A 12,346-nucleotide genomic window follows, 5' to 3' on the forward strand; every position below is an offset into this window, starting at 1 on the left:
TTTTGTGGCTGTACTATTTTACACCCTCTACCAGTGTATAAGAGTTCCAGTTACCATTCTCTGCTTTTCTCCACATTAACTGTTCTGGTGTGTGTGTACTGATGGCATGTTATACATAGTTTGCTTTGTATTTCCTTGAGAGCTGATGATGTGCTGTTTTCATACATTTATTATCCATTTGAATATCTTCATTTATAAAGATTCTGTTTACGTTTTCATGCATATTCTCTGTTGGGAGATCCTTTTCTTATTCATTTGTTGGAGTTCTGTATATTTTCTGGTAATGGGTTCTTTTTAGGTGTAGTACACATATCTTCTCCATTGCTACGGACTGCCATTTTGCTCCATTATTGGTATCTTGTGATAAATAGACATTAATTTTATGTAGTTTGCTCTTAGTAATTATTTTACGGTTAGTATTTTTTGTATTCTGTTTAAGGAAGTTTTGCCCATTTCTAGGTCATGAAGCTGTTTCAAAGTTTTCCACTTAAAGCCTTATTGGATTTGTTTCTACATATATTATCATCAATCCTTCCAGAATTGATTTTTAGTTGTGTTGTGTGAGGTAGGAGTCAAAGTATCAAGGTACATTTTCCCATGCAGCATTTATTCATTTTAAAATGTACAGATATCAGATCTGCTGCTTAAGAAGAAAAACACCAAAGTAGCTACTTTTCTAAAATCAAGATGTACAATAACTATGATATGTTGCAGAAAAACATAATTTAAGATACTTTTCTAAAACCACTATATTTTAGAAGGAGAGGCAAATTCATTTTTGGTAATATTGCTAAATCCCTTTTAAACCAAGTAAATATCTGTTATGTCCCATTTTAAATATATGCCCAATAGTCTAATTGTTTAAAAAGAAATTAGAGCTATACCTTCCTATCATTATCTTCTGCAGGCAAGTCTTTGCTGAAGCAGCTAAAACTAAGGCTAAATCCAGCCGAAAAGAACAGCTTATTCACAGTATAAGAGAAATGATTATGGGAAGACATTTTAGACATTCAAAAAGAGGACACTCAGCAACTCCAAGTCAGGGCGTTAATTTGTACATCTTCACCTCACTCTGGCCCACCAAGCATAAGACAATGGTCCTCAAAGCTAGGCTTTTTAAAGAAACTTTACTGATGGAAGTTATTTAATGATAACATTGTCCAGGCACTATAATGGCCTCTTCTGTACCTTAGAGGATTCAACTGTACATTTGATTTGTCCCACTACACTAAACTTTCTGAGGGCATCACTGCCTCTCATTCCATCACCAAATCCCCAGTCTGCCTGGCTTAGTGCCTGGATATTCAGGGTTTCAATAAATGAGTTCCTTTGAGAATTCCAAATTTTGTTTTTTGAGACCGGAGATGCTCCTATACTAGTAAAAAAAAAACCTGTTCGTGAAGAAGTTTGTAAATTAGAACCTATGCTCTTTAAGCAAGCTTCATTTCCCTCTACTGAAAGTGGACAGAGCGGATATGCTTTTGTTCTTACAAGTAACTCTCTACCCTCTGGTCCATCCTTCTGAGTTGCAGATTCCTAAGGAAAGCATTGTTCCATGGCACACCTCAGCAAGTTGAATGAGCTTCCATTTAATTGAGAACATAAATAAGATTTCTGTAGAAGATTTTATAGTAACAGTATTAACTATACTTCTGGTTTATCAGAGTCAGATGCACTATCTCACCTGTCTTTTGAATACAGAATGTTTCCATTTAACATCTTCTAGAGCTTAATTTATTGCTGTTCTTCATCTACTGTGGTTAATGTGTACATCAGAAGAGGCATGGTGACCATGAGGTCTCTACACTCTATACAAGTGGCTACAAACTCACTGCCAACAGGGTTTAGACAGATGAAATAAAGAAGTGAAATGGCCTAGGCATATGAAGAATAACAGCATAGCCATGATGATAAATGATAGCTGAGTTTCAGGACTGGGGGCATTGTGGAGTGGTAGGGCTGTGGCAAACTGGAGTATGACTTTCTTTTTCAAAGGGGATAGCTGCTACTTAAGGACAATCACTTAGAAAACTGGCCTAGATTTCCTTTTTTCCTTGTGATTTTTCAAGAGAACTTAGAAATTCAGAATGTATGTAAAGTTTCCAGATTTTGAAAACTTTAACACCTAATTTAAACATTTTTGAAGGAGAGTATAGCCCAGAACTATACAGACCAAGAGGCCTGTGGGCTGATTCGGGTCCTGAGCCATCAATTCTAACTTCTCCTCCATACCTCTATCAGATTCAATTATCCAAAAGCATGATATTCTTGGACTGTACACTAAATTCCTGGTTGTGTTCTGTTTTATTTTGCTTCATAGCAAATTATCACAAGCTTAGCAGCTTAAACGAGCACAGTTTTATCATCCCAGTTTCCGTGGATCTAAAGTCTGGGCATTGCATGGCATGACTGAATTCTCTGCTCAGGTTCCTACCAGGCTGAAGTTAAGGTGTTAGCTGGGAATACGTTTCTCACCTGGGGCTCACAGTTCTCTTGCAAGTGTACTAGTTGTTGGTAGAATTCAGTTCGTTGCAGTTGTAAAACTGAGGTCCCCATTTTCCTGGTAACTGTTGGCCAGGGACTGCTCTAAGTTTCTAGAGGCCACTTGCAATGACCCTGATAGGCAAGTTGCTACATAGATGTTTGCTTTCTTCCAGGACACGTGGCATGTGTCTCTCTTATTTCCAATTCTGCAACCTGTGAAAACAATGTGCTTTTAATGGGCCTACCTGATTAGTTCAGGCTTACCCAGAAAAATCTTCCTTTTGCCATATATGTAACATAAAAGAAGTTAAAAATAAAACTGACAGGGAATCCTGGTAAGAAATACCCTAGAAGGCCGGGCGGGCGCAGTGGCTCACGCCTGTAATCCCATCACTTTGGGAGGCTGAGGTGGGTGGATCACCACAGGTGAGGAGTTCAAGACCAGCCTGGCCAATATGGTGAAACCATGTCTCTAATAAAAATACAAAAATTAGCCAGGTGTGCTGGTGTGCGTCTGTAATCCCAGCTACTTGGGAGGCTGAGACAGGAGAATTGCTTGAACCCGGGAGGCAGAGGTTGCAGTGAGCCAAGATCACGCCACTGTGTACTCCAGCCTGGGTGACAGAACAAGACTCCGTTTGAAAGAGAAAGAGAGAAAGAAAGAAAGAGAGAAGGAGAGAAGGAAAGAGGAAAGGAAGGAAAGGAATATCCTAGAAGCATTAAAAGATCACATATTACAGGAAATTTTACAAGTTAACACATGTTGGAAAAGTTAATCAAGAAAACAACAAGTTACCAGTTTCTTTATCTCCAGTAATGCTGGGGAGAGGGGAATAAATTGGTGCGGCCTTTTTTTTGAATTAGATTCCATTTATCAGTTTTGGCTTTTGTTGCCATTGCTTTTGGTGTTTTAGTCATGAAGTCTTTGCCGATGCCTATGTTCTGAATGGTATTGCCTAGGTTTTCTTCTAGGGTTTTTATGGTGTTAGGTGTTATATATTAAGTCTTTAATTCATCTTGAGTTAATTTTTGTATAAGGTGTAAGGAATGGGCCCAATTTCAGTTTTCTGCATATGGCTAGCTAGCCAGTTTTCCCAACAGCATTTATTAAATAGGGAACCCCTTCCCCATTGCTTTTGTCAGGTTTGTCAAAGATCAAATGGTTGTAGATATGTGGTGTTATTTCTGAGGCCTCTGTTCTGTTCCAGTGGTCCACATACCTGTTTTGGTACCAGTACTATGCTGTTTTGATTACTGTAGCCTTGTGGTATAGTTTGAAGTCAGGTAGCGTGATGCCTCCAGCTTTGTTCTTTTTGCTTAGGATTGTCTTGGCTATGTGGACTCTTTTTTGGTTCCATATGAAATTTAAAGTAGTTTTTTCTAATTCTGTGAAGAAAGTCAATGGTAGCTTGATGGGGATAGCATTGAATCTATATATTTGGGCATTATGGCCATTTTCACAATATTGATTCTTTCTATCCATGAGCATGGAATGTTTTTCCATTTGTTTGTATCCTCTCTTATTTCCTTGAGCAGTGGTTTGTCCTTGAAGAGGTCCTTCACGTCCCTTTAAGTTGTATTCCTAGATATTTTATTCTCTTTGCAGCAATTGTGAATGGGAGTTCACTCATGATTTGGCTCTCTGTCTGTTATTGGTGTATAGGAATGCTTGTGGTTTTTTCACATTGATTTTGTATCCTGAGACTTTGCTGAAGTTGTCTATCAGCTTAAGGAGATTTTGGGCAGAGACAGTGGGATTTTCTAAATATACAGTCATGTCGTCTGCAAACAGAGACAGTTTTACTTCCTCTCTTCCTGTTTGAATACCCTTTATTTCTTTCTCTTGCCTGATTGCTATGGCCAGAACTTCCAATATTATGTTAATAGGAGTGGTGAGAGAGGGCATCCTTGTGCCAGTTTTCAAAGGGAATGCTTCCAGTTTTTGACCATTCAGTATGATATTGGCTGTGGGTTTGTTATATGTAGCTCTTATTGTTTTGAGGTATGCTGATTTTGAACTTTTTAAAGCAATTTTATTCCTAAGTTTTTTGACTTTTGTGATGCTATTATGGATGGAGTTTTAAAATTTTCATTTCAGATTGCACTAGCATATATGGAAATGCAGTTGATATTTGTATATGGATCCTGTGACTTAGCTAAGTTTCTTTACTAGTTCTAGTGAGGTTTTGTTTTGTTTTCTTTGTCAATGCCTTAGAATTCTCTACTCATAAGATCAAGTATCATCCTTGAAAATGATATCCTTGGAAGTCCACATGACTCTTATTCAAGTGATGTTGCCATAGCTTAAAACATTTTTGGAAGTCCTCATTCAGAATTTCTTACACAAGTTACCAAGCACATAAGAAAATCAGTTTTTATTATTTATTAGTGTATGTCTTGCTTTAATGTTTCTTCTTCTTCTTTTTTATCTTAGTATCTTAGATCTGTACTGAGGATATGTTATTTTTTATAGCCTAGGACAACTTTGAATGCGGCCCAACAGAAATTCGTAAACTTTCTTAAAACATTATGAGGTTTTTTTGTGATTTATTTTTTATGTTTGTTTATTGGTTGATTGATTAATTGATTGTGCCCATCAGCTGTCGTTAGTGTTAATGCATTTTATTTGTGGTCCAAGACAATTCTTTTTCCAATGTGGCCCAGGGAAGCCAAAAGATTGGACACCCCTGTGATAGACACTAAAGGATGGAAGTTAGGCACACAGTTATATATATGCATCTGACATTTAAGGAAAAAGCTGTGGATGGAAGGTTAAGCTTGTGAGTTGTCAGATCATACTTAAAGCCATGGGATCAAATGTGGTCACCTAAAGAGATTAACTAGAAATCCAACAACCCTCAGAAGTAAAATTGAGTAGGTCCAAAAAAAGGCTTGAGGCGTGACCTGAGGTCAGAATCTAAGGGGGTTTGAGGGAAGCACGTTAAGAATGCTACTAATTAACCATCAGTTCACTTGTGAGCCACCTGCCTGGATGAAATATTTTGTTAAATTTTTTTTAGTCCCTTATTACTGTTTTTAAAGAGTATACATGTCTTTCACAGGAAATTAATCTCAGTAAGTTCAGTGATACATGTACTGCTTTTCCTTTTGAATCATTTGAATAGACGTTACTTGTCATTTTTTTCCTCCAGAGTAATATGATTTGTAATCATTAAACATTTTAGTCCTTATTTTATACTAATTTAATAGCCAGCTTGGTATATTATTCTGATTCTGTTATCTACATTGCAAATATTATTGACTTAAGGAGAGTCACAGCAAATAATCTTCTTTTCTTTCATTCCTAGGCAAATACTGTGGTCTGGGGTTGCAGATGAACCATTCAATTGAATCAAAAGGCAATGAAATCACATTGCTGTTCATGAGTGGAATCCATGTTTCTGGACGCGGATTTTTGGCCTCATACTCTGTTATAGATAAACAAGGTAATTTTCACCTTATGCAGTGGCTCCTACAGTTTGTAATTTCTAATAACAAAATAAAATGCTTTTTTTCAGTAGCTGTTTTCTGAAATTGAAATACAGCAGAAAGACTGAACAATTAATAGCATATATATAAATTTGACAAATAAGGTGAGATCAGTTTCAAAGTTCCAAAATTAAAAGTACATGAACGTTACTTCCCTTTCCTTAGTAGAGGAAATACTGCTGAAATACTGATTTTTTTATTTTTATAAGGTTGGAACACAAACTGTAATAACTTTTTTTTTTTTTTTTGAGACAGAGTTTTGCTCTTGTTGCCCAGGCTGGAATGCAGTGGTGCAATCTCAGCTCAGTGCAACCTCCACCTCGTGGGTTCAAGTGATTCTCCTGTCCCAGCCTCCCAAGTAGCTGGGATTACAGGCATGCGCCACCACGCCTGGCTAATTTTGTATTTTTAGTAGAGATGGGAGTTCTCCATGTTGGCCAGGCTGGTCTCGAACTCCTGACCTCAGGTGATTCGCTTGGCTCGGCCTCCCAAAGTGCTGGAATTACAGGTGTGAGCTACTGCACCCGGCCTATAATAACATTTTTAAAATTTATAAATTATTGAAATGTTTTATATCAATTTAAAACATTATTATTCACAGTTTACTGCTTCATAGTGCTGTGTTAAAGACCGTACTACCAATATTTTCATAAGAATAAGATCTCACATCCCCAGGAGTACCTGAGGAGTGCTGAGACAGCATGAAATAAACATGGTGTATTTCTAAATTGCTAATGTTTAGGAGGAAAATGTGGTGTAAAGGGGGAAAATGAAAAACAAGGTTATTCAGGTGCTGGTGGTATACAGTGTTCGTGGGAGTGTCAGTCAGTTCAGCCATTGTGGAAGACAATGTGGCAATTCCTCAAAGACCTAAAGACAGAAATACCATTCACCCAGCAGTCCCCTGACTGGATATATACCCAAAGGAATAGCAATTATTCTGTCATAAAGATATATGCATGTGTATGTTCGTTGCACCACTATTTAATAGCAAAGACTTAGAATCACCTTAAATGCCCATCAGTGATAGACTGGATAAAGAAAGTTTTGTACATACACATCATGGAATATTATTCAGCCATGAAAAAGAACGAGATGTTCTTTACAGGGACATAGATGGAGCTGGAAGCCCTTATCTTTAGCAGACTAATTAATGCAGGAACAGAAAACCAAATACTGCAGGTGCATGTTCTGACTTATAAGTGGGAGCTAAATTATGAAAACACATGGACATATAGAGGGGAACAACACACACTAGGGATTTTGGAGGGTGGGAGGTGGGAGAGGATCAGGAAAACTAAATAATGGATACCAGGCTTAATACCTGGATGATAAAATAATCTGTAAAACAAGCCCCATGACACAAGCTTACTTGTGTAACAAACCTGCATGTGTATCCCAAACTTAAAAGTTTAAAAACAAGAGATTATTAAATAGAATAGAATCCAAAATTTACCTGAATCTCCAAGATAAAATGTAAGACCTGCATGAAATCTCTCATGTGTTTTAGCTGCTGTGGGATGTGTTCATTTCTCCCTGCTATGTAGGGGTATAAGAAGTGTTGCTAGTATAAGAATATATCAAAACAATCATTTAAATTTTTTTTTTTGACTTTTAATCACTTTTATTTTTCTTTCATATTTTAATATGTTCAACACATTTAAAAATGTAGGTTTTTTTTCACTTAGACATTTTATTTTATTTTATTTATTTATTTTTTTTTATTTTTTTTTTTTATTATACTTTAAGTTCTAGGGTACATGTGCATAACGTGCAGGTTTGTTACCTATGTATACCTGTGCCATGTTGGTGTGCTGCACCTATCAACTCATCAGCACCCATCAATTCATCATTTATATCAGGTATAACTCCCCAGTGCAATCCCTCCCCATGATAGGCCCCAGTGTGTGATGTTCCCCTTCCTGAGTCCAAGTGAACTCATTGTTCAGTTCCCACCTATGAGTGAGAACATGCGGTGTTTGCTTTTCTCTTCTTGTGATAGTTTGCTAAGAATGATGGTTTCCAGCTGCATCCATGTCCCTACAAAGGACGCAAACTCATCCTTTTTTATGGCTGCATAGTATTCCATGGTGTACATGTGCCACAGTTTCTTAATCCAGTCTGTCACTGATGGACATTTGGGTTGATTCCAAGTCTTTGCTATTGTGAATAGTGCCGCAACAAACATACATGTGCGTGTGTCTTTGTAGTAGAATAATTTATAATCCTTTGGGTATATACCCAGTAGTGGGATGGCTGGGTCATATGGTACATCTAGTTCTAGATCCTTGAGGAATTGCCATACTGTTTTCCATAATGGTTGAACTAGTTTACAATCCCACCAACAGTGTAAAAGTGTTCCTATTTCTCCACATCCTCTCCAACACCTGTTGTTTCCTGATTTTTTAATGATTGCCATTCTAACTGGTGTGAGATGATATCTCATTGTGGTTTTGATTTGCATTTCTCTGATGGCGAGTGATGATGAGCATTTTTTCATGTGTCTGTTGGCTGTATGAATGTCTTCTTTTGAGAAATGTCTGTTCATATCCTTTCCCCACTTTTGGATGGGGTTGTTTGTTTTTTTCTTGTATATTTGTTTGAGTTCTTTGTAGATTCTGGAAATTAGCCCTTTGTCAGATGAGTAGATTGCAAAAATTTTCTCCCATTCTGTAGGTTGCCTGTTCACTCTGATGGTAGTTTCTTTTGCTGTGCAGAAGCTCTTTAGTTTAATGAGATCCCATTTGTCAATTTTGGCTTTTGCTGCCGTTGCTTTTGGTGTTTTAGACATGAAGTCCTTGCCCATGCCTATGTCCTGAATGGTACTACCTAGATTTTCTTCTAGGGTTTTTATGGTAATAGGTCTAACATTTAAGTCTCTAATCCATCTTGAATTAATCTTCGTATAAGGAGTAAGGAAAGGATCCAGTTTCAGCTTTCTACTTATGGCTAGCCAATTTTCCCAGCACCATTTATTAAATAGGGAATCCTTTCTCCATTTCTTGTTTCTCTCAGGTTTGTCAAAGATCAGATGGCTGTAGATGTGTGGTATTATTTCTGAGGACTCTGTTCTGTTCCATTGGTCTATATCTCTGTTTTGGTACCAGTACCATGCTGTTTTGGTTACTGTAGCCTTGTAGTATAGTTTGAAGTCAGGTAGCGTGACGCCTCCGGCTTTGTCCTTTTGACTTAGGATTGTCTTGGCAACGCGGGCTCTTTTTTGGTTCCATATGAACTTTAAAGCCGTTTTTTCCAATTCTGTGAAGAAACTCATTGGTAGCTTGATGGGGATGGCATTGAATCTATAAATAACCTTGGGCAGTATGGCCATTTTCACCATATTGATTCTTCCTATCCATGAGCATGGTATGTTCTTCCATTTGTTTGTGTCCTCTTTGATTTCACTGAGCAGTGGTTTGTAGTTCTCCTTGAAGAGGTCCTTTACATCCCTTGTAAGTTGGATTCCTAGTCTCTTTGAAGCAATTGTGAATGGAAGTTCATTCCTGATTTGGCTCTCTGCTTGTCTGTTACTGGTGTATAAGAATGCTTGTGACTTTTGCACATTAATTTTGTATCCTGAGACTTTGCTGAAGTTGCTTATCAGCTTAAGAAGGTTTTGGGCTGAGACGATGGGGTTTTCTAAGTATACAATCATGTCATCTGCAAACAGGGACAATTTGACTTCTTCTTTTCCTAACTGAATACCCTTGATTTCTTTCTCTTGCCTGATTGCCCTAGCCAGAACTTCCAACACTATGTTTAATAGCAGTGGTGAGAGAGGACATCCCTGTCTTGTGCCAGTTTTCAAAGGGAATTTTTCCAGTTTTTGCCCATTCAGTATGATATTGGCTGTGGGTTTGTCATAAATAGCTCTTATTATTTTGAGGTACGTTCCATCAATACCGAATTTATTGAGCGTTTTTAGTATGAGGGGCTGTTGAATTTTGTCAAAAGCCTTTTCTGCATCTATTGAGATAATCATGTGGTTCTTGTCTTTGGTTCTGTTTATATGCTGGATTACGTTTATTGATTTGCGAAAGTTGAACCAGCCTTGCATCCCAGGGATGAAGCCCACTTGATCATGGTGGATAAGCTTTTTGATGTGCTGCTGAATCCGGTTTGCCAGTATTTTATTGAGGATTTTTGCATCGATGTTCATCAGGGGGATTGGTCTAAAATTCTCTTTTTTTGTTGTGTCTCTGCCAGGCTTTGGTATCAGGATGATGTTGGCCTCATAAAATGAGTTAGGGAGGATTCCCTCTTTTTCTATTGATTGGAATAGTTTCCGAAGGAATGGTACCAGCTCCTCCTTGTACCTGTGGTAGAATTCAGCTGTGAATCCATCTGGTCCTGGGCTTTTTTTGGTGGGCAGGCTATTAATTGTTGCCTCAATTTCAGAGGCTGCTATTGGTCTATTCAGGGATTCAACTTCTTCCTGGTTTAGTCTTGGAAGAGTGTACGCGTCCAGGAAATTATCCATTTCTTCTAGATTTTCTAGTTGATTTGCGTAGAGGTGTTTATAGTATTCTCTGATGGTAGTTTGTATTTCTGTGGGGTCGGTGGTGATATCCCCTTTATCATTTTTTATTGCGTCTATTTGATTCCTCTCTCTTTTCTTCTTTATTAGTCTTGCTAGCGGTCTGTCAATTTTGTCGATCTTTTCAAAAAACCAACTCCTGGATTCATTGATTTTTTGGAGGGTTTTTTGTGTCTCTATCTCCTTCAGTTCTGCTCTGATCTTAGTTATTTCTTGCCTTCTGCTAGCTTTTGAATGTGATTGCTCTTGCCTCTCTAGTTCTTTTCATTGTGATGTTAGAGTGTCAATTTTAGATCTTTCCTGCTTTCTCTTGTGGGCATTTAGTGCTATAAATTTCCCTCTACACACTGCTTTAAATGTGTCCCAGAGATTCTGGTATGTTGTATCTTTGTTCTCATTGGTTTCAAAGAACATCTTTATTTCTGCTTTCATTTCGTTATGTACCCAGTAGTCATTCAGGAGCAGGTTGTTCAGTTTCCATGTAGTTGAGCGGTTTTGATTGAGTTTCTTAGTCCTGAGTTCTAGTTTGATTGCACTGTGGTCTGAGAGAGAGTTTGTTATAATTTCTGTTCTTGTACATTTGCTGAGGAGTGCTTTACTTCCAATTATGTGGTCAATTTTGGAATAAGTGTGATGTGGTGCTGAGAAGAATGTATATTCTGTTGACTTGGGGTGGAGAGTTCTATAGATGTCTATTAGGTCCACTTGGTGCAGAGATGAGTTCAATTCCTGGATATCCTTGTTAACTTTCTGTCTTGTTGATCTGTCTAATGTTGACAGTGGAGTGTTGAAGTCTCCCATTATTATTGTATGGGAGTCTAAGTCTCTTTGTAAGTCTCTAAGGACTTGCTTTATGAATCTGGGTGCTCCTGTATTGGGTGCATATATATTTAGCATAGTTAGCTCTTCCTGTTGAATTGATCCCTTTACCATTATGTAATGACCTTCTTTGTCTCTTTTGATCTTTGATGGTTTAAAGTGTGTTTTATCAGAGACTAGTATTGCAACCCCTGCTTTTTTTTGTTCTCCATTTGCTTGGTAGATCTTCCTCCATCCCTTTATTTTGAGCCTATGTATGTCTCTGCATGTGAGATGGGTCTCCTGAATACAGCAGACTGATGGGTCTTGACTCTTTATCCATTTTGCCTGTCTGTGTCTTTTAATTGGAGCATTTAATCCATTAACATTTAAGGTTAATATTGTTATGTGTGAACTTGATGCTGCCATTATGATATTAACTGGTTATTTTGCTCATTCGTTGATGCAGTTTCTTCCTAGCCTCGATGGTCTTTACATTTTGGCATATTTTTGCAATGGCTGGTACCGGTTGTTCCTTTCCATGTTTAGGGCTTCCTTAAGGGTCTCTTGTAAGGCAGGCCTGGTGGTGACAAAATCTCTAAGCATTTGCTTATCTGTAAAGAATTTTATTTCTCCTTCACTGATGAAACTTAGTTTGGCTGGATATGAAATTCTGGGTTGAAAATTCTTTTCTTTAAGAACGTTGAATATTGGCCCCCACTCTCTTCTGGCTTGTAGAGTTTCTGCCGAGAGATCTGCTGTCAGTCTGATGGGCTTCCCTTTGTGGGTAACCCGAGCTTTCTCTCTGGCTGCCCTTAAGATTTTTTCCTTCATTTCAACTTTGGTGAATCTGGCAATTATGTGTCTTGGAGTTGCTCTTCTGGAGGAGTATCTTTGTGGCGTTCTCTGTATTTCCTGAATTTGAATGTTGGCCTGCCCTGCTAGGTTGGGGAAGTTCTCCTGGATGATATCCTGTAGAGTGTTTTCCAATTTGGTTCCATTTTCCCCCTCACTTTCAGGCACCCCAATCAGACGTAG

General features: G+C 38.0%; 1 protein-coding gene across 1 annotated transcript in view; it reads left to right on the forward strand.

Moving 5' to 3' along the window:
* The window catches only part of DCBLD2 (discoidin, CUB and LCCL domain containing 2), a 96,607-nt gene that overhangs the window by 36,948 nt on the left and 47,313 nt on the right, over positions 1 to 12,346 (forward strand). Inside the window, exon 3 of the mRNA XM_023211954.2 lies at positions 5,793 to 5,930. Within this exon, the coding sequence (XP_023067722.2) occupies positions 5,793 to 5,930 (138 nt within the window). The remainder of the gene's footprint in view (positions 1 to 5,792; positions 5,931 to 12,346) is intronic.

The sequence above is a fragment of the Piliocolobus tephrosceles genome, chromosome 2 (assembly GCF_002776525.5).
Source record: "Piliocolobus tephrosceles isolate RC106 chromosome 2, ASM277652v3, whole genome shotgun sequence".
In the NCBI taxonomy this organism is placed as follows: Eukaryota; Metazoa; Chordata; class Mammalia; order Primates; family Cercopithecidae; genus Piliocolobus; species Piliocolobus tephrosceles.